The sequence below is a fragment of the Emys orbicularis genome, chromosome 17, assembly GCF_028017835.1.
Source record: "Emys orbicularis isolate rEmyOrb1 chromosome 17, rEmyOrb1.hap1, whole genome shotgun sequence".
Lineage (NCBI taxonomy): Eukaryota > Metazoa > Chordata > Testudines > Emydidae > Emys > Emys orbicularis.
Genome location: NC_088699.1, coordinates 5,216,390 through 5,234,573, shown reverse-complemented (window position 1 = coordinate 5,234,573; position 18,184 = coordinate 5,216,390). Strand labels below are relative to the sequence as shown.

Genomic DNA, 18,184 nt, shown 5'->3' with positions numbered 1-18,184 from the left:
GTGTGACTGGCCAAGTAGAGAAGTTTGGTTTGGGTGCTATGTGTTTGGTAGAGGGAGAGATTCTAGAACCAGCTTTTTATTCAATTGGATCCCTCTCAATAACTCAGACTTGCAGTTGTCCCTTGCACATTCCACCAGGGATTGATTGTTCTCCCACAAAACTACCGATGATGTCAGTGGGGCAAAATCAGGGCCTAAGTCTTTGGACACTGACTGAAGCCAGACCGATGCAAAGAACAGATTTGTAGAAAGGAATGGATAATTGGCCTACCTGGGGAGTTATGGAGTTACATACACTGCTAAGAAGGCTGAATAAAGGAAGAGACAAGGCCAAATTCTCTGTCCCTTACACGTGTGTAATGCCCACTGGAGTCCATGAAGGTTGTTGTGCATGTAACCAAAGGCAGAATTTGACCCATGGCACTTACTGTAGCATCAAGTCTGCCTCTTCTTGCCCTTCTAGCTAGTGGCAAGTCTTCGGGGGTTCTGTTCATTCTCAGTAACCGGAATGAAATGTCTGCACTAACGGTAAAATCTGAAGGTAAGTTTCAGTGAAAAATAGTCCTGTTCAAACCAGCTGTGTAGTTGACAGGAAGAAAGGCAGATTCATGGTTTCCTAAAAATAGCAGCTGCATGGAAGTGCTAGTGTGAAGTCCCACTGTCTGTAATAGAGCAAGAGTAAGTGCTGGAATGGAATTGTCTGTTGATTTTCTGATCTTTCTTAAATATCAAAACTTCTCTTAGCAAATGTGAAGCCTTGTATTATTCCTGGTGAGGCTGCAAGTGCCTACCGTTCCCAGGTGGACTTATATAAGGAAGCTATTGCCTTATATAGCTGCACAGCCCTTTTAGCATACTGGTATACTTCATCTAGATTATCAGACAGAACAAGCATTACATTTCTGAAAGAAAAGCAAACAGTCCTTATAGATTATTGGAGAAGACGATCATTCCAAAAGGTGGTGTTTAAGTGCATAAAGACTGTTCAGGCCCAAACCACAGAAATTGACAACCAGAAATGTGGCACAGTCGCCTTAGTAAAATAGTTCCATGTTTAATAATGCTTTTTGCTCATAGTAGCTACACAAACAAAAAGTGATCCATTCATTTTGCAAGGCAGCAAGAAGATAATTCAGTATATCAAATAGTTAGCAAATAAGTCACAATTCTAGTGCATGCAGGCCTGTTTTCTCTCAGTTGACCGTGTGTATGTGTGTGTTGGAGAGAGGGGGTGCTCAGAGACACCTAGGAGAAAACCCGAGGGGATCGCACCCACTGAACAGAGAAAATCAATTGTGTCTTGTTCAGTGGTATTTCCCTGCAGCCTGACCATCAGTTGGAATTTACCAAGCCACTCTTTCTTGCTGACTTAGTATCCCTTTTAATGTAGTAAGTAAACTAGAAGTCCAAAGGCATGAACTGTTCCTGGTTCTGGTTGTGAGAGAGAGCTGGGCTATCTTCGGGGTCCCGGGCCTGTCTTTAGGGTCAATCGCTGAGGATGGCCCCCGGCAGCTCGTTCGTTAGTGTGTGCCAGCGCTCTATTTTCTTGTCCTTGTTTTTCAGGCAATCAAACCAGTGCTTCAGCCGCTCACCTTTGGCATTAATTCCTAACACTACTCCACCTTAGCACAGAGAAAGAGTGAGAGAGAGAGACAGTCAGCTCATTCCACAGAGGTAAGCCAAGCTGTGCCAGTAAAGACAGACAGAGAAGTCTGTTACTGACACTTGTTCAGCTATCCAGAGAGATGTATGCAGTGTGACATTGCAAAGCTTTCCATGCTCCTTGGTAGCTATTGGAAACAGCTGTTTAGAGGGGCAAGTGGCAAGGGAGTCCTCACTCTCTCACACAGGTATATTTTCTTCCTTTTAGTGTGGGTGGTTACTAGCGAGCATGATCACTGGGTAGATGAAAGCTTCCTGGCGAGATTACCCCGGCCCCACTCACTTAGAGCTGGGCGTGGAGGAAGGAGTACATCTTTCAAGCACTGCTAACAGGCTTGGCTCTGTCCCATGCTGCCTTTATGATGCTGCCCCCCTCCTCTGAGTTTAATACTCTCGACAATGTGAAATTACAAGTGATTTGTTTGTCTAATTTGTTGCCATCTTGATTTAACAGGTCCCTTAGTATGTGGGGAGGGGTTGGGCTAGGATCTGGCCAAGAAAAGGAAAGTCAGTTAAATCCCATGCCGAAATATTCTATGCTCAGAGGAGCAAACATGGAAGCTGGAACAGCCTGTCCTTTTCTAAGGATCGCCCAGAGCGGGACTGCAAATGCCCCTCTGATTCCAAAGGCATAAGGAGGTAATGAACTCTCCTTGGCCGTAAATCATTATGGCCACAAACAAAATGACCACTAAATACCGTAAAGGTGGTTTGAAGCCTTTGCATTCAACAAAGACATATTAAGCCTCCACTTTCACTCGTCTCTGGCTTTCAGAAGAAAAGGCTTTGAAAATCAAGGTGGAGTGGAGACAGGCTCGTCCTACAGGAGAGTGGGAAGCCAGAGCTGAGTGTAAGGGCTTGTCTACATGAATGCTTAGTGCGTGGGAATTACATCCGCCTGCCACACAAGTTCACTGGGGCACTTTAATCTACTCCCATTTCAAAGCAAGGTAGCAAAGTGCACAACAGAATTTGTGTGTGTGGCAGCAGGGTCCATGTGGGCAGGCTCGTGTGCGCTAGATTTCTACTCCCGCTTGCCGCAAAGCTAAGTGGTCATATAGACAAGCCCTTAGTTGATTAATGTTAAAGGGCACATGCCCAAAGCAGCTTTAAACTTACTTCAAGTGTATCTTACTTACCAATAAAATCATTTGATTTTCCAATGTCGTAATCCCACACAGTGACTTCTAAGGTCTTCTTTGCCAGGTCACCATGCTTTATTTCATAACAAAATTCCTGTTGGGGAGAAGAAACCGAATTCAGGAGGCAGCAGGTCATCTCCAAAACTCTAGCTATGCTAGCGCAGTGCAGTGTGGTTTTACAGAGCATCCTCAATGCAAGGATCAAAATGTTTCACAGAAAATGCTTGTAAGCTACAGCAACAAGGAAGGTTTGAAGGTGCTATTTAATAGGACTGACTGAGTGGCTTGCAGAGCATGTCAGCTGGGTGGAACAGAGGAGCAGTTGGCTCTGAGGAGCTAGTGCATAAAGAATTGCATCTACTTACTGGGATCACTGCATATGCCCCTCAGTGTCATTTGTTTTCTGGGCCAGGGAAATTCTCATTTAACAATGACGAAACATATGCAAAGGGAGGTGAATCATGAGCCAATGCTTATGCTCTGTGTAGCGGGCGATTGAGGAGGAGAGAGCTTTAATTGTATATGACTGACACCCAGTGGCCTTTCCAGGTGGTCCTACCACGGAGAGACCTAGCAAGTGGTGCACAGCAAGGTTTCTTTGTCGCCTGCATGAACAGAAGTAGGTGAATGAGGAAGGATTGTCCAGTGGTGAGTGCACAAGTCTGGAACTTGGGAGACGGGGGCTCAATTCCCTGCTCTACTATCGCCTTCCTGCATGATCATGGGCAAGTCCCTTAGGCCCTGACCTGCGTTAGACACTTAAATACCACTGAGGCTCTGGGCCTCAGTTTCCAGCCTGTAAAATGAAGATTAGTAGCACTCCTCTACCTCGCAGAAGTGAGGAGGATCAATCATTACAGATGGTCAGAGGCTTGGATATGATGGAGGTGGGGCCATAGAAGTGCAAAAGCTGTGCACCCGGCTGCACTAGCATGAGTCAGGCTAGATAACCACCGAGCTCATGTGAAAAATACAACCGCACAAACCAGACGTGTGTCCACTTTCATAACTGAGACGAGGATAAGGTGCCGCTACACCAGACCCATTGCGGGTGGCAGATGCAAGGAACCCAGCCAGAGGAGGGGTGTTTATTCACTGCTCAGATTGCAATAGAAGTATTTAGAAAGGCAAGCAGAAACAGAATATGATTGGATGTCCCGCAGCAGGGGAAATTGATGTGATTTATAGGCCTATCGTTCTGATGTATGAGGCGCTCATCAAAGAGAGCAGCATTTTAGCAGCTATCAAATACAGTGTGGTGCAAAAATACCTCATTGAATTCAGGGTTTAGTGTTTTCTTTTTCACTGCTGTCTTGTGCTTTGATTTCTTGTCCTCATCTGGTTTCAAGTAGCTGTAATTATAATAAAGAACTTGGTCAGAACACACAGCCATCTAGCTGACAGTCAGCATCTTTTTTTTTACAAGTTTGACCTAAGTTGTTCCTGCCGTCAGTTGAGTTGTATTCCCAGCTTTGCTGGTGACTCACTGTGTGACCACAGGTAAACTACTGGCCTGCCTTGAGCTATGGCTTCCTCTTTTGTAAAATGGAGGTATTATTTCTTACCTACCTTGGTTAAAGTTCTTTGAGATCCTGGAGTGAAAGTCATTGCAGCAGTGGAAAGTAGCCGTTGCAGCAGTGGAAAGTAGCATATTGGCCTCTGGCGTTAAAAAGAGGCACTGCTTGAACTCACGCTGAGCAGCTGTTCAGATTGTACTAATAGTGCAATAGTTATACCACACTCCAGTCCCTAGAGGTCACTAGAACTGCATGCACTGCACAAGTGTGCTCTGAATAATTCCTGCCTCCAGAAATGCTGGTTTAAATCCCAGTTAGCCATGCATCAGACTCTAAAGTAGAGTACCAGTTAGGGTGACCAGATGTCCCGATTTTATAGGGACAGTCCCGATTTTTGGGTCTTTTCCTTATATAGGCGCCTATAAACACACACCTCCCCACCGCCGCCTGTCCCTATTTTTCACACTTGCTGTCTGGTCACCCTAGTACCAGTCCATGTCCAATGGCACAAATCTAGATCCTTGCTGAGATACAAAGAACATTTGTGAATGAGAGAGAAGACATCAGTACTGCCATCCCCAAGCATTCAAAAATCTTGAGTTGGGTTCCTAGGTCCCAGTTCAGTGCAATGTCCACTAGGTCATGGTGCCTTCTAAAGAAATACTAACTTTAAAAAACCCCACATTTCTGCCTGAACTGTTTTTTACCCACTAATGTTACAAGCATCACCTCAACTCACTTTTAAATAGAGTAGCAGGAACAAATATGCTGGACAGTACTCTGCGTGGAGCCAGTTTGTTCTGCTGTTTGTGTGCGTGTTACACACAGCAAAGAAAAATAAAATAAAATCGTAAGGGAAGAGTGTTGAGCCTGAAATCTTTTAAGATTCATGAAGAGTTAAACGTAGTTCAAGTTGACACTGCGCCTTTAAAATCAGTTCTGTTTTCCTCTCATGTTTTCTGTATCTCACTCGTATTTAGGATTTATGCATAAAAACAGCATACTTTTCTAACGGCTCCTGCTTCTTAGTCATGCCCTGAAGCCATAATCTCCTGTTTGTGTTAGCACAATAGGCAACTGCCAAAATGACTGTGTGGTAACAAACAGGGAATTATATTACTTTGGAGAATATGCAGCCGGAGCCGATGAGCACTTAAAAAAACCCCAAGGATTTATTTTTATGAAAAACACTCCCATTCATAAAAAGCAATTAAGTAAAAAGCAGAAAACATAATGTGATTGATTGCTGTGTTAACACCATTACCAAAGCAACACTTGAAGATGGCATCAAATTCAAAGAATAAATCTAACATTGCAAACTTTCTTCTCAGTGACTGGAACCTAAAGTGTGAACAGAGATTGTCACCTGGCCAGGAAGTGCACCTTGCTGGTGGCTTTCACCACCTCGCACAAGAAGTGGAAGCAGTGCCTGGCAACCATTCTGCAATACCAAAGCTCGAGGCAGATCATGAGGAAGCAGATTCATTCATGTTCTTGCATGTTGCTCATTCACAGTAAGCACTCAGAGTAAACAGGGTGCTAATGTCAAGTATCAGAGGGGTAGCCGTGTTAGTCTGAATCTGTAAAAAGCAACAGAGGGTCCTGTGGCACCTTTAAGACTAACAGAAGTATTGGGAGCATAAGCTTTCGTGGGTAAGAACCTCACTTCTTCAGATGCAAGGGTGCTAATGTGGCACTTGGACTCAGATGTTGCAGTTGTGTGACCAAGGTATTGCCAGGGCCGGTGCAAGGAAGTTTCGCGCCCTAGGCGAAACTTCCACCTTGCACCCCCCCCCTGCGGCAGCTCCCCGCCCCCCCACCCTGAGGCGCCCCCCCCCACGGCAGCTCCCCTCCCCGCGCCAGCTCACCCCCCTGGGGAGCCGTGCGGCAGCTCCCCCACCCCAGCTCACCTCTGCTCCAATACGTCTTAGTCAGTCTATAAGGTGCCACAGGACTCTTTGTTGCTTTCCATCTCAAATGGATGTAACCATGCACATTCCTGAAGAAAAGTGTAAATCAGAGAAGAGTGTGGTGGAGGCACAAGAAACAGTTGCTGCTGAGTTTAGTTCCTTAAGTCTAGATGATCCAGGACTGTGGACCCACTTAAGCAGTAGCCTGAGGGACTTCCTTGTACTGCATGGGCCAGAGCAAGTGAAAAACTTCATGTTCTCCAAAGACAATGAAAACAGAAGTTTCCATCCAACACATTACTGGCGTGAAATCCCCAATGGTGACAAAGTAGAGAGGCCATGGCTTATGTACTCAAAAACCCAGAATGCTACATACTCTTTTTGTTGCAAACTCTTCAGTCTAATGTTCCAGCCACATTGGGTTCTACAGGAACAAAGAACTGGAAAAATCTGGCTAGAAATCTGGCATGCCATGAGAAGGCAGCAAATCACAAGAGAGCATTCCATAGGTGGAAAGAGCTTGAGATGAGACTAAGGTTAAAGGCCACCATAGATGATCAGCATCAAGAGAAGATTGCATCGAGTCTCTTTACTGGCAAAATGTTCTGAAAAGGCTCTTTGCCACTGTGAGAATGCTTGCTACCCAAAACCTAGCACTGCGTGGCACTTCAGATCAGCTGTATGTGCCAAACAATGGAAACTTCCTTAAAATTGTGGAGCTGATGGCTGAGTTTGATGCTGTACTCTATGAGCATCTAAGAAGAGTCACCACCCAAGAAATGTACACACACCATTATCTTGGAAAAACAATTCAAAATGAGATCATACAGTTACTGGCAACAAACGTCAAACAGAAGATTATGGCAGATCTGAAGTCAGCAAGATATTACTCTGTTATTCTGGACTGCACACCTGACATCAGCCATACGGAAGGCCTGGTCTACACTAACCCCCCCACTTCGGACTAAGGTACGCAAATTCAGCTACGTTAATAACGTAGCTGAATTCGAAGTACCTTAGTCCGAAGTTACCGCGGTCCAGACGCGGCAGGAAGGCTCCCCCGTCGATGCTGCGTACTCCGCTCGCCGAGCTGGAGTACCAGCGTCGAAGGCGAGCACTTCCGGGATCGATCCGGGGCACTTCCGGGATCGATTTATCGCGTCTTAACCAGACGCGATAAATCGAACTCAGAAAACCGATTGCTTACATCCGGACCCGGATGTAAGTGAAGACGTACCCGAACAAATGACTTTAACAGTGCGTTTTGTAACAACAACAGAACCTAGTGAAAATGTCCCTGCAATGGTGACTGTCAGAGAGCATCTTCTAGAAATTTATTGACATTGATGATACTACAGGAGCTGGTATGACAAATGTGCTTTAAAAAGCTGGAAGATACGGGAATTGTGATAGCTGACATGAGAGATCAGGGCTACGATAATGGTGCCAACATGAGAGGAAAGAACAGAGGAGTGCAGACACGGATCCTGGAGTTAAACCCTCGAACTTTTTTTGTCCCATGCAGTTCTCATTCATTGAACTCGGTGGTCAGTGATGCAGCATCAGCTTCTAGTGAGGCTGCTGAATTTTTTAATGTAATTCAAAGCATCTATGTGTTTTTCTCTGCATCAACTCATCGATGGCAAATTTTGAAGCAGCATCTAGGAACATCCTCTCTGACACTGAAACCACTGAGTGCCACACGATGGGAAAGTCGAGTGGAGGTGATAAAAGCCTATCAAACACCAAATTGGGAAGATAGATGATGCCATAGTTGCCATTACGGAGGATAACGCTATGACAGAAACTGTTCGTGGGAGAATAGTGGCAGAGGGAAATGGAATCACCAGAAACATACATAACTTCACATTTCTGTGTGGCTTAGTGTGTGGCATGACATATTGTTTGAAATAAATGTTGTAAGCAAGAGACTCCAAGGTGTTGACCTTGATATATCTGCAGCAATGGAACAATCGGACAAAGCAAAGTCATATCTACACAGTCTTACCGGTCAGATGAGGGATTTCAAAACGTTCTGAAGAGTGCACAGAAGTTGGCAGAGGAACTTCACACTGAAGCTATTTTCCTACCCATTCAAGAATACAAGAGTCACCGAAGAAGACGACATTTTGATTACGAGGCACAGGATAATCCCATAAGAGACCCCAAACAACAATTCAAAGTTGAATTCTTTAACCAGGTGCTAGATTGTGCAATACAGTCAGTTGAAGAATGTTTCATGCAGCTCAAGGAACACAGCAGTATATTTGGGATGTTGTATGATATTCCAAAACTCCTCACTATACCTGAAGAAGACCTACACCCTCAGTGCAGGGCACTAGAGACAGTGTTGACACATGATGACATGCGCGATATTTATGCGAGTGATTTAGGTGATGAACTGAAAGCCCTTTCAAGATACATTTCAGCAGGATCAACTCCAGAGACTGTTCTGGAATATATGTGCACAAATAAGATGACCACCCTCTTTCCAAATGCTTTTGTTGCTCTGCGCGTACTTCTAACACTTCCTGTAACAGTTGCCAGTGGAGAACGCAGCTTCTCCAAGCTGAAGTTAATAAAAACACATTTACGTTCCACAATGACACAGGAGAGGCTGGTCGGCCTTGCAACCATCTCAATAGAGCATGAGCTGGCCCAGACTGTGGACCTTCAGCAGTAAGCAGTTCAAATCTTTGCAACCAAGAAAGCATGGAAAGCACCACTTTGATTATTCAAACAGATACAAATGCCAGTGTTTACTATGCAGACAAGAAAAGTTACATTTGCTGTTCAGGCGTTTGAAAGTTAAGTGTTACTTAAAATTTTTGAACAAGGCATTTTAAGTTATTAGTTCTCCTTTATTGGGTTAGGTAGCAGAGCAGTACCATAAGAGGAGTAAAACAGGAGCAAGGCAGAATTGACACCTTTCAAAGTTTTGGCCCAAGCAAGGGGGCGTCATTTGAGCTCCCCGCCTCAGGTGCCAAAATGTTGTGGGCCGGCCCTGTTTCAGTGCATGGGAAAAAAGAGATGGTTGAAGACAGCAGCTGAGCACCCAGAGAAGTGTCTGGAGACGAGCTCTTCTCCTGCTGCCCTCTCCCTCCCCACCCCCCAAACCAGGAAAAGTGGGGGGAGGGGAGCTCCAGCATGCTTCTCAAATGCACACATTTGGATACCCCAACCCCCAGACTCAAGGCTTTGTGTCTATGGCATGCAATGAGGCTGCTTGTTCTCAGTTCCCTGGCCTGGTCTCAGTGCTAGTGGCATTCACAAAGCATGCCCATTTTCTGCTCTTTTGGTCTTAGTGAGTTGTCTGTAGTATGAACTGAGCATGCCCATTCTCAGCAACTCCTCTCCTCTGGTCTCAGGGCTATATGCCTGTGGCATGCCCATTCTCAGCAACTCCTCTCCTCTGGTCTCAGGGCTATATGCCTGTGGCATGCCCATTCTCAGCTCCCTTACAGTCACAGTGCTGTTGACCTGTGATATAGACCAAGTAGACCTGGTCTCAGCACTGTGGCCCAGATCCACAAAGGGATTTAGGGATGGCTATGCTGAGTATTGCCACACCTAACTTAAAAAAAACAAACAAAAAACGAGGAGCACCTTAGAGACTAACATTTATTTGGGCATAAGCTTTAGTGGGCTAAAACCCACTTCATCAGATGCCTAAGATGCCTCAAGTACTCCTCGGTGTTTTTGCTGATACAGACTAACACAGCTACCACTTTGAAACCTGTCACCTAACTTTTAGATGCCCAGAAAATCACTAGAGCAACAACAGGCTCCCCAAAGACTGAGTTAGGCACTTAAGCTCCCTAGTCACTGAAAGGGGAGAGATAGTGACCTAAGAATGGGACGCACAAAAGCCAGCGCTCTAGGCAGAGAACTTCCTGAGATAACCCCTGGGAGATGCTGAGAGGGATGAGTACTAAGTCCTGCCTTTCACAGAGGTTAGTGCCTGTCACTGCTTGTGAGCCACACAGGAACCCCTCTCCTGGAGGCAGGTGACTTTGGTGCCTAAACGGTTTCTTGTGAGAGCATTAGGCAGCTGCCTAATGCCCCCAACCAACTGAGGAGAGAGTGGGAAGGAGCCAGAGGCCTTCTACATAAACTGTAGCCCAGTGGTTTGGATACTTGCCTAGGATGTGGTTCAATTCCCCAGCCTGCTTCCTGAGGAGGGATTTGAATAGACTTCTGCTGTCTCTCAAATGAGTTCCCTAATCTGCTAAGGGATGTTGTGTGTGGGTTGCTCTTCTTCTCTTGCTGAAGCTGTTCCACTTTAATTAATTAATTGGAAGATGGGCTATACTGATGGTGGGGGCCCCCTTCTCACCTGTTGGAGCTGTTCCGCTTTACTTAAGTAGTGTTTGGGCCAGCCGAAGAGTTAGAATCACTCCCTAGTCCAGTGATTGGGTACTGCCTAAGAGGTGGGGGAGTCTGGTTCAAATCCTGGTTCTGCCTGTTTAAGGGATTTGCACTGGGATTCCCTGCCTTCCAGGGGACTTCTCAGTGAGGTGGGAGCTCCCTGTTTGAATCCCCTGGCTTTCTTTGGAGGAGGTTTGTCCCAGAGAAGGGGAGAGTGTTTGAACAGGGATGTCTCCCCTCCCCCCCCCCCCCCGAAGTTGCCTGGGAGGTGGGTGAGTACTCGGACCAGTGCTGTTAAACGTTAATAAATTATTTAGAAAAAGGGTAAACCGTGAGGTTGCAAAATTTGCAGATGATACAAAATCACTCACGATAGTTAAGTCCAAAGCAGTACTGTTTTGATTACATAGTTGCATTATCAGTTCTATTTAGGTCGCTGACAATTTTGGTCAAAATTAGACTATGTTCTACAAGCTATGGCCCTTTGTATGATTTTTTTTTTATTGGATGCCCCATAACATTTAAACATCATGTGATATAGAAAAACTGCACCACTTGCAGCATCTCCATCCACCCTGGGGATGACCATCAGATATGTGCCAACTTGATAGCAATGAAATGTTTCTAGCTTATGGGTTACCCCTTAGTGCCCAAAATGGGTACAGGCTGGTAGAATAGACCCAGCTCACACAATTAGATCAGTAATGTCACCATAAATGAAGCCAAAGTCCCTTTGAAATGAAGTATTTCCAAACCTGCTCTAAAAAGGGTTAATGCCATGATCATCCTTTGCTGAAAAGGAGGGTCATTACATAGCCCTGAGACCCCAGCCATACCTGCAGCGTGTTCTCACATCATCATAGGCGTTGGCAGCCAGCAACCCTTTGAATCTTTTGCATGAAAACAGTCCAAAAGGTGAGTGGCTCTTTCTGGATTCCAACCAGCTAAGAGCTAACGGTGTGATATTTGAGGCCTGATTTTCAAAGGGGCTGAACACCAGAGTTCCCAGAACTCCAAGGAGATAAGCAGGTGCTTCACCACAACCATATTTGCATCAGATAGTAAAATACACAGGAGTACAGCAGCCCCCTTTAATGGAGTGGCACCTTTTACAGGGGCATGGGGCAGGAGTCACTCCTACCACTGGCACAGGTGACCCACAGCAGACAGCAAGAGAAGAGCTGTGTGCTTCCCAGCTAAGGAGCAGGGTATGGTCCCTCCTGTGCAAATGCCTTCATCTGGTTTCCAGTCCACAAAGACTCTGCCTGCTGCTACAGGGATGCAGCCGACAGGGATAGGAAATGGCATAAAGATACCTTTGGCACTGGGTGTGTGGGCATTTTTGTCAGACCCCTTATCTTCAGGCCATACAATTCTATCAGCAGGAGCCTTGTTTTGGGTGTCACATCACTTTAAAACAGCTCTTTGGGTCTTCCAATAACGGAAGTGTGTTTCGGGGAGGGAGAGCCCGCGCTCTGATAGGGATCGGCACATGGGCGCTAACGAGCACAGCATGCATGGCTATCCCAGCACTTGTCGGTGCAAATTCAGTGACCGAACTCCACAGTGGAATCTAAAGTTAAGCCAAGTTATCAGTGCTCCCCAGTCCCTGCACCTTTACAGCCTGTGCACAGCTGATAAGAGACAAAGTACAATCTGAGAAGCCCCAGCAGGGCAATAGATCAGTCAGGCACTAATCAAGTTGTACTTGAAAGGGGAGGTCAAATCACATTGAGAACGATACAGATTTAAAACTCAAATAGAACCCAAATTGGGCTGCCACTTCCCCCATGATTTACTAGGAAGGCTACCAAAGCTGAGGGCTGCTTTCCCCATGGGCTGTATTTACATCCTGACTCGTATTCCAAGGGGGAAAGCAGCAGCACACAAATATTGGGTTGCTCTATACCATGCACATATTTCCCCTGCTCCATTTACTATGCAGGGAAAGTGCTCTGGTTCTCCGAATGCTAGAAACTCCAGATCTGAGTCTTCATACAATAGTTTTATGGTCTGGGAAGCTCCTTGGAATATCATTTTCTCAGGCCTGGTCTACACACGAAAGGGGTTATGGTTCAGATACACTGATACAGCTATACCAACCAATTCTCCTAGTGGAGAGACAGCTAATACCAGCTAAAGAGTTATTTTGCTGGTATAGCTTATACCAGTTCCCCGAATGAAATAAAATATTCTGGCAAAAGGACATTTTTGCTGATATAACAGTCTGCACTGGGGGTTTTGCTGGCATAGCTATGTCGGCTAGGGAAGTGATTTTTTCACACTCCCAGCTGACATGGCTATGCTGGCAAAACTTTTAAGTGTAGATCAGGCCTAAGACTGGCATCTTCAAGAGCCAGCACTAAGGGGAGAGAGGGAGTTTTCAAAAGAGTAGATGTTATTTAGAAGTAAGGGCTTGTCTACATCGAAATGTAGGACTGGAATGGACCTCAATAGATCATCTAGTCCAGTCCCCTGCACTCCAGGAAGGACTATGTAATAACTAGACCATTCCTGACAGGTGATTGTCAAACCGGTTCTTAAAAATCTCCAATGACGGAGATTCCACAACCTCCATAGGCAATTTATTCCAGTGTTTAACCACCCTGACAGTTAGAAAGTTTTTCCTATTGTCCAACTTAAACGTCCCTTGCTGCAGTTTAAGCCCATTGTTTCTTGTCCTATTCTCACAGGCTAACGAGAACAATTTTTCACCCTCCTCCTTGTAACAACCTTGTATGTACTTGAAAACTGTTATGTCCCCCCTTAGTCTTCACTTCTCCAGATTAAACAAACCGAATTTTTTCAACCTTTCCTCATAAATCATGTTTTCTAGATCTTTAATCATTTTTGTTGCTCTTGTCTGGACTTTCACCAATTTGTCTACATCTCTCCTGAAATGTGGCACCCAGAACTGGACACAATGAGGTGAGGTCTTATCCTCACGGGGTAAAATGGAAGAATTACTTCTCATTCTTGCATACAACACTCCTGCTAATAAATCTAGGTGAAAAGTCAGCGCAAAGACCATTTCAGGTATCCTGGATCAAAGTACATTTTCAGAGGAACAAAATCCTGCAGCCTAGAGTGTTTATCAGTTAGAGACTGGAAGGTAAAACTTCACGGAAATAAATCTACTCTGTCCTGCTGGAATCTGCCCTGAGGAATGAGGAAGCTAGCTAAATCACATGCCACTGACTTATGAAATTGGCATCTCTGCTCTACATGCTCTCCTTTAATTGCTTGTAGTTGTCACAGCTGGAAAGGGCTTGGCAAGGAGAGCCACCGTGAGAATGGCATGGCTATTACAAAGGAAAACAAGACAGTCTGCCAGTGAGACACCAATTAAGTAGGGAGCAGGGAGCGCACTGATCTCCCTTTGGTGAAGAAATGACACATCATTACCTGGGTGGGATTACACTCAGAAGGGAGTGAGATGCAGACTTGATGATGTACTAAACATGTGAAAACCCTTTGCAGGGGTTGGGAGAGAGGTGTGCGTACATACACACAATACACCCACCCTACCTCTTCTCCAGAAAGTCCTGAAATAAATGCTGAGTCAACATGTGTTAATTCTCTTAGGGCTAGTCTACACTGGCAATGTTAAAGCGCTGCCGCGGCAGCGCTTTAACATGGCTTGTGTGGTCGCGGCACAGCGCTGGGAGAAAGCTCTCCCAGTGCTCTAAAAAACCCACCTCCACGAGAGGCGTAGCTCCCAGCACTTTCCAGAAGAAAGTGTAACCACCGCCCTCTTCCCTCAAGTGGCCTTCATCTGCACGTCTTGTCTTGCTGAGAGCAGCGATGTTGATGTTGTACCTCGAGAGTTCTCAGGTGACGATTGCTGTTCTGCATTTGAATATTTCACTTTTTGAGTAATCTAGTAGGGTACGGACATTCCGAGTTGCAAGAAACATTTTTGTTTTTTGACCACATTGGGAGTGATCCCTCTGGATGTATTTATCCAATCAGGTATGGTGGGATAGCCTTCTCCTTGGGCTGCCACCTTGACATGGTGGAGAAGCTTGCGTATACTTAAGACCCTAAGTGCGATGCCATTGGGAGTCCTGTACTCCTGGTAGGGTAACCCACGGTGATAAGGTCAAAGGCGAGGTACCAGACAAAGTGCAGCCCAACACAACACAACCCAGTATAAGACCCCAAAGGCAGAGCAGGTGGATGAAGCAGAATCACCTCTCAACAGCTGCAAAGATGGACGAAGGCTACAATGGAGGAGAAATCCCCGGTCATCTCGGACCTCCTTGTCACCAGACACAGGTGCCTCTTTTGCCAAGATTTGTATGGCTGATGTGCAACGGCTCCCCCACATTAAACTACTCATGCGCAGGCTTCTCTCACAGGAAGAACTTTTCCCCCACCTCCACCCATAAAAGTCCTGCGGAGATGGGCGAGTGGCGACGCAGACAGGTGAAGTGATCACCAGGAGTTCCTATTCACAGGCACACATGCAGGCGGTGACCACAAGATGGTCGTCATGTGCCCCTGGACTGGGATGGGGGGATTTTCGGCAGCAGCGGTCACAACTGAGCAAGCCTTTTTAGGAACCCCTCAGCTCAACTCATATAGGAAGGGGCTAGAAAAGGTGCTCCAATATAAGAAGTTTATGTAGAGTTTGTTATGTTTGTCTTTCTGTATATATATTAAAAATGAATAAAAAGTTAATAGAAAAAAAAGAAAACGAAGACAAGGAAATTAACAAACCGCATTCTGAGAAGGGATTTTAATAGAACAAGACCACCTTGTGGAACACAGCAAACTTCCTTTGTGGGATAAAACCATCTTACAAGATTGAATCCGATTGTCTCAGTCATTGCTCAGCATCAATACACTTGACTTATTAATAACTAATCTACTATGAGCACAACAGCCATTTCACTGCCACAAAGCCTCAAATGTCGAGTTCTGGGCGTTTCTCTCTCACACAAACAGTGATTTAAAATTGAGGCTGGCAGGACACAAGCACAGCAGAGAAACCAGCAAAAGCTGAAGCAGCAACAAGAAAAAAAAATCAGAACTGTCACAGGACTGGTACAAAACACGTCTGCAGTACAGGGCCTTTCACAGAATAGACTGTCTTAAAAACACCCCCACACACTCAACCTTCCAGATGAGATGGAGGTTTCCAGGCTGCTGTGAAGAGAGATTGATTTAAAAAGAAAGAATATGTTTTCCTTAATTCTTCTTAGCTTTGTAATTGCCTTTTATTATGTTGTTTACTCCTGACCATGAGCACATGCTAAGTGAACAGGATACTTGGAGCAACTGCTAGTTTCTTCCCCACCCCAAGTAAGCACCAGGTTAGGTGAACGCACAGCCCACCTGCAGAGGAAAACCCGAGCTCCTTGTTCCATTAGAACAAAGACACGATCCACACAGCAAAACAGCTTCAAATCTTGGTTTTAAAGGGACGCGCCAGCCTGAATAGAGCAGCACTCTTCTCCTGAAACCAGGTGCACTCCAACTGAACCCCAATTCAGCAAAGCACTTAAGCATGTGCTTAACTTCCAGACCCAAAGCGTAAGAGCAGCCTCCACCCTCTTGGGATGCCTATACAAAATCCCTGTAGTGCTCAGTGCTCCAGGCATGCCCCTTCTGTCCCTGCACACCCCCTGGGGGACACATTGCCCCTGCACTAGGAGATTTCTTTCCGGCCTCCTTTGCTATGTTCAGATATAAAACCCCATGCCTCAAGGCAAAAGCCAATCTCTAAGTACACCTCTACCCCGATATAACGCGACCTGATATAACACGAATTCGGATATAACGCCATAAAGCAGCGCTCCAGGGGGGCGGGGCTGCACGCTCCGGCAGATCAAAGCAAGTTCGATATAACGTGGTTTCACCTATAATGCGGTAACATTTTTTGGCTCCCGAGGACAGCGTTATATTAGGGTAGAGGTGTATGAGGGAATGGATTTACAGGGGGGCAGATTTCTCCATGTGACCACTGCAGCGTTCTTATACCTTCTTCTGAAGCAGCTGGTGTTGGCCACTGGCTGCGACAGGACACTGGATTAGCTGGGCCTTGGATCTGACTCTGTCTGGCAATTCCCATGTTCCTAGACATTTCCACAGCAGCCTGTCGGAGCCAGGTCTAGCTTCAGCCCCACAAGGAGTGGATCTGCTCAGTCAGGAGGTGCCATTTTATATGTGCACTTCTCTGGCTACACCCAGCACTTCACTCTTCCAGAAGTCTGGTCCTGAAGAATCATAACTCTTGAAACTAAAAACGCTCTGCTTGAAATACTGCCCTGGTTTTTCTTCCCCGACGGAACCAAGAGCATCGCTAACCCTGACCCACCATCCCCTCCAGCAGATGAAGGAGTCACTGATTTGATTATCTCTCTCGGAGAAAAAAACTGCCCTGCATCTGAAAAGGCTGCTGCTCCTGCATCAGAGCCCACGTATTATCATCTTGGAAGTGCATTCGTTTTGCCAGATCCCTGATGTCTTGGTTGCAGGCCCCCTAAGAGCTGCCACAGCCCTTACTCATCAGGGGACCCACAACTTGCTCCCACACACTTCCAACGTGGGAAAATCACTTAGAAGCAAAAACTGATTAGGCCCCTAATTACTCTTTGCAGAAGGTTTGCCAGGTCTGCTCCAATGGGCTCTGCCTACTAACCCACTCCTAGATTTCCCAATAGTCCCTGAATACGACTCCTCCACTGGTGGCACAGCTATTGGCAGGGGTGCATGGACGCACGCACATGCCATACACTGTACCCACTGGTCTGATAGTGGAAACTTTCCCACCTTTGTTCAGCTGTTGCTGCTGCCCAGTCTTTGGGGGCTCAAGGGAGCATGTTGGGGGCATTCTGTTGATGTCTCAGAAGGAGAGGGAGAGGGACTGGTGTTTTTAGGACAAGGAGAGTCACCAGGAATGCTGCTGCGCTTGAAAGCCAGTCACCTTTTATAAACCAAACTGAATATCCTACCGAAGGCAGCTACTGCAGTGGTTCACTAGTTGGTCCTTCCACTGGTGTGCCTGGAGGAATGGCTCTGAGTCTGGAAGAGACTGCATTCACTTTCTGCTCTTCACAGCTGGTGAGCTTTTCCTCCCCAGCCTCCCAACCCTCCAATAAACTGCAGTCATGCTAAGGGGATCCAATAAAAAAGAATTTTTCATTCAGGCTAGTTCATAGCACGGTTGCTTTCATTCAACATCAAAACACCCAGTCTGATGCTGGCGGGATCAGTGCCAGGAGCCAGACAGCAACATCTCTGGAATGGGAAAAGATGGCATCTGTCAGCAAGCAAAGCACTTGTGTGCTCCTGCAAAGGGCATGCGGTGTGTTACAGTGCGGCAAAATCTCCAGCAAAGAGCTGGCACTTGAAGCCACTCTGCTACAATATGTTACTGAGCTTAGCTGCAACAGAGCGCTGGGAGGAAATCTCTGATCAGATCCAGGGTGAAAAGAGGAGGGGATAGCCCGTTCAGCGCATTGTTTCTGAAACCAGTTTGGGACTATAGGCTCGATGGTTAATGGTGCATTAAAGGGCTGGGGTGAGAGATGGTTTGAACAGCTTGTGCAATAGAACTGGGCTCCTTTGTCCACAAGAT

General features: G+C 46.1%; 1 protein-coding gene across 1 annotated transcript in view; it reads right to left on the bottom strand.

Moving 5' to 3' along the window:
- Positions 1-1,485: 1,485 nt before the first annotated feature.
- DOC2B (double C2 domain beta) overlaps positions 1,486-18,184 on the bottom strand; it is a 136,431-nt gene continuing 119,732 nt past the window's right edge. Inside the window, exons 7-9 of the mRNA XM_065418344.1 lie at positions 4,075-4,156; positions 2,802-2,898; positions 1,486-1,622 (exon numbers count right to left, since the gene is read on the bottom strand). Coding sequence (XP_065274416.1) covers positions 1,486-1,622; positions 2,802-2,898; positions 4,075-4,156 — 316 coding nt within the window. The remainder of the gene's footprint in view (positions 1,623-2,801; positions 2,899-4,074; positions 4,157-18,184) is intronic.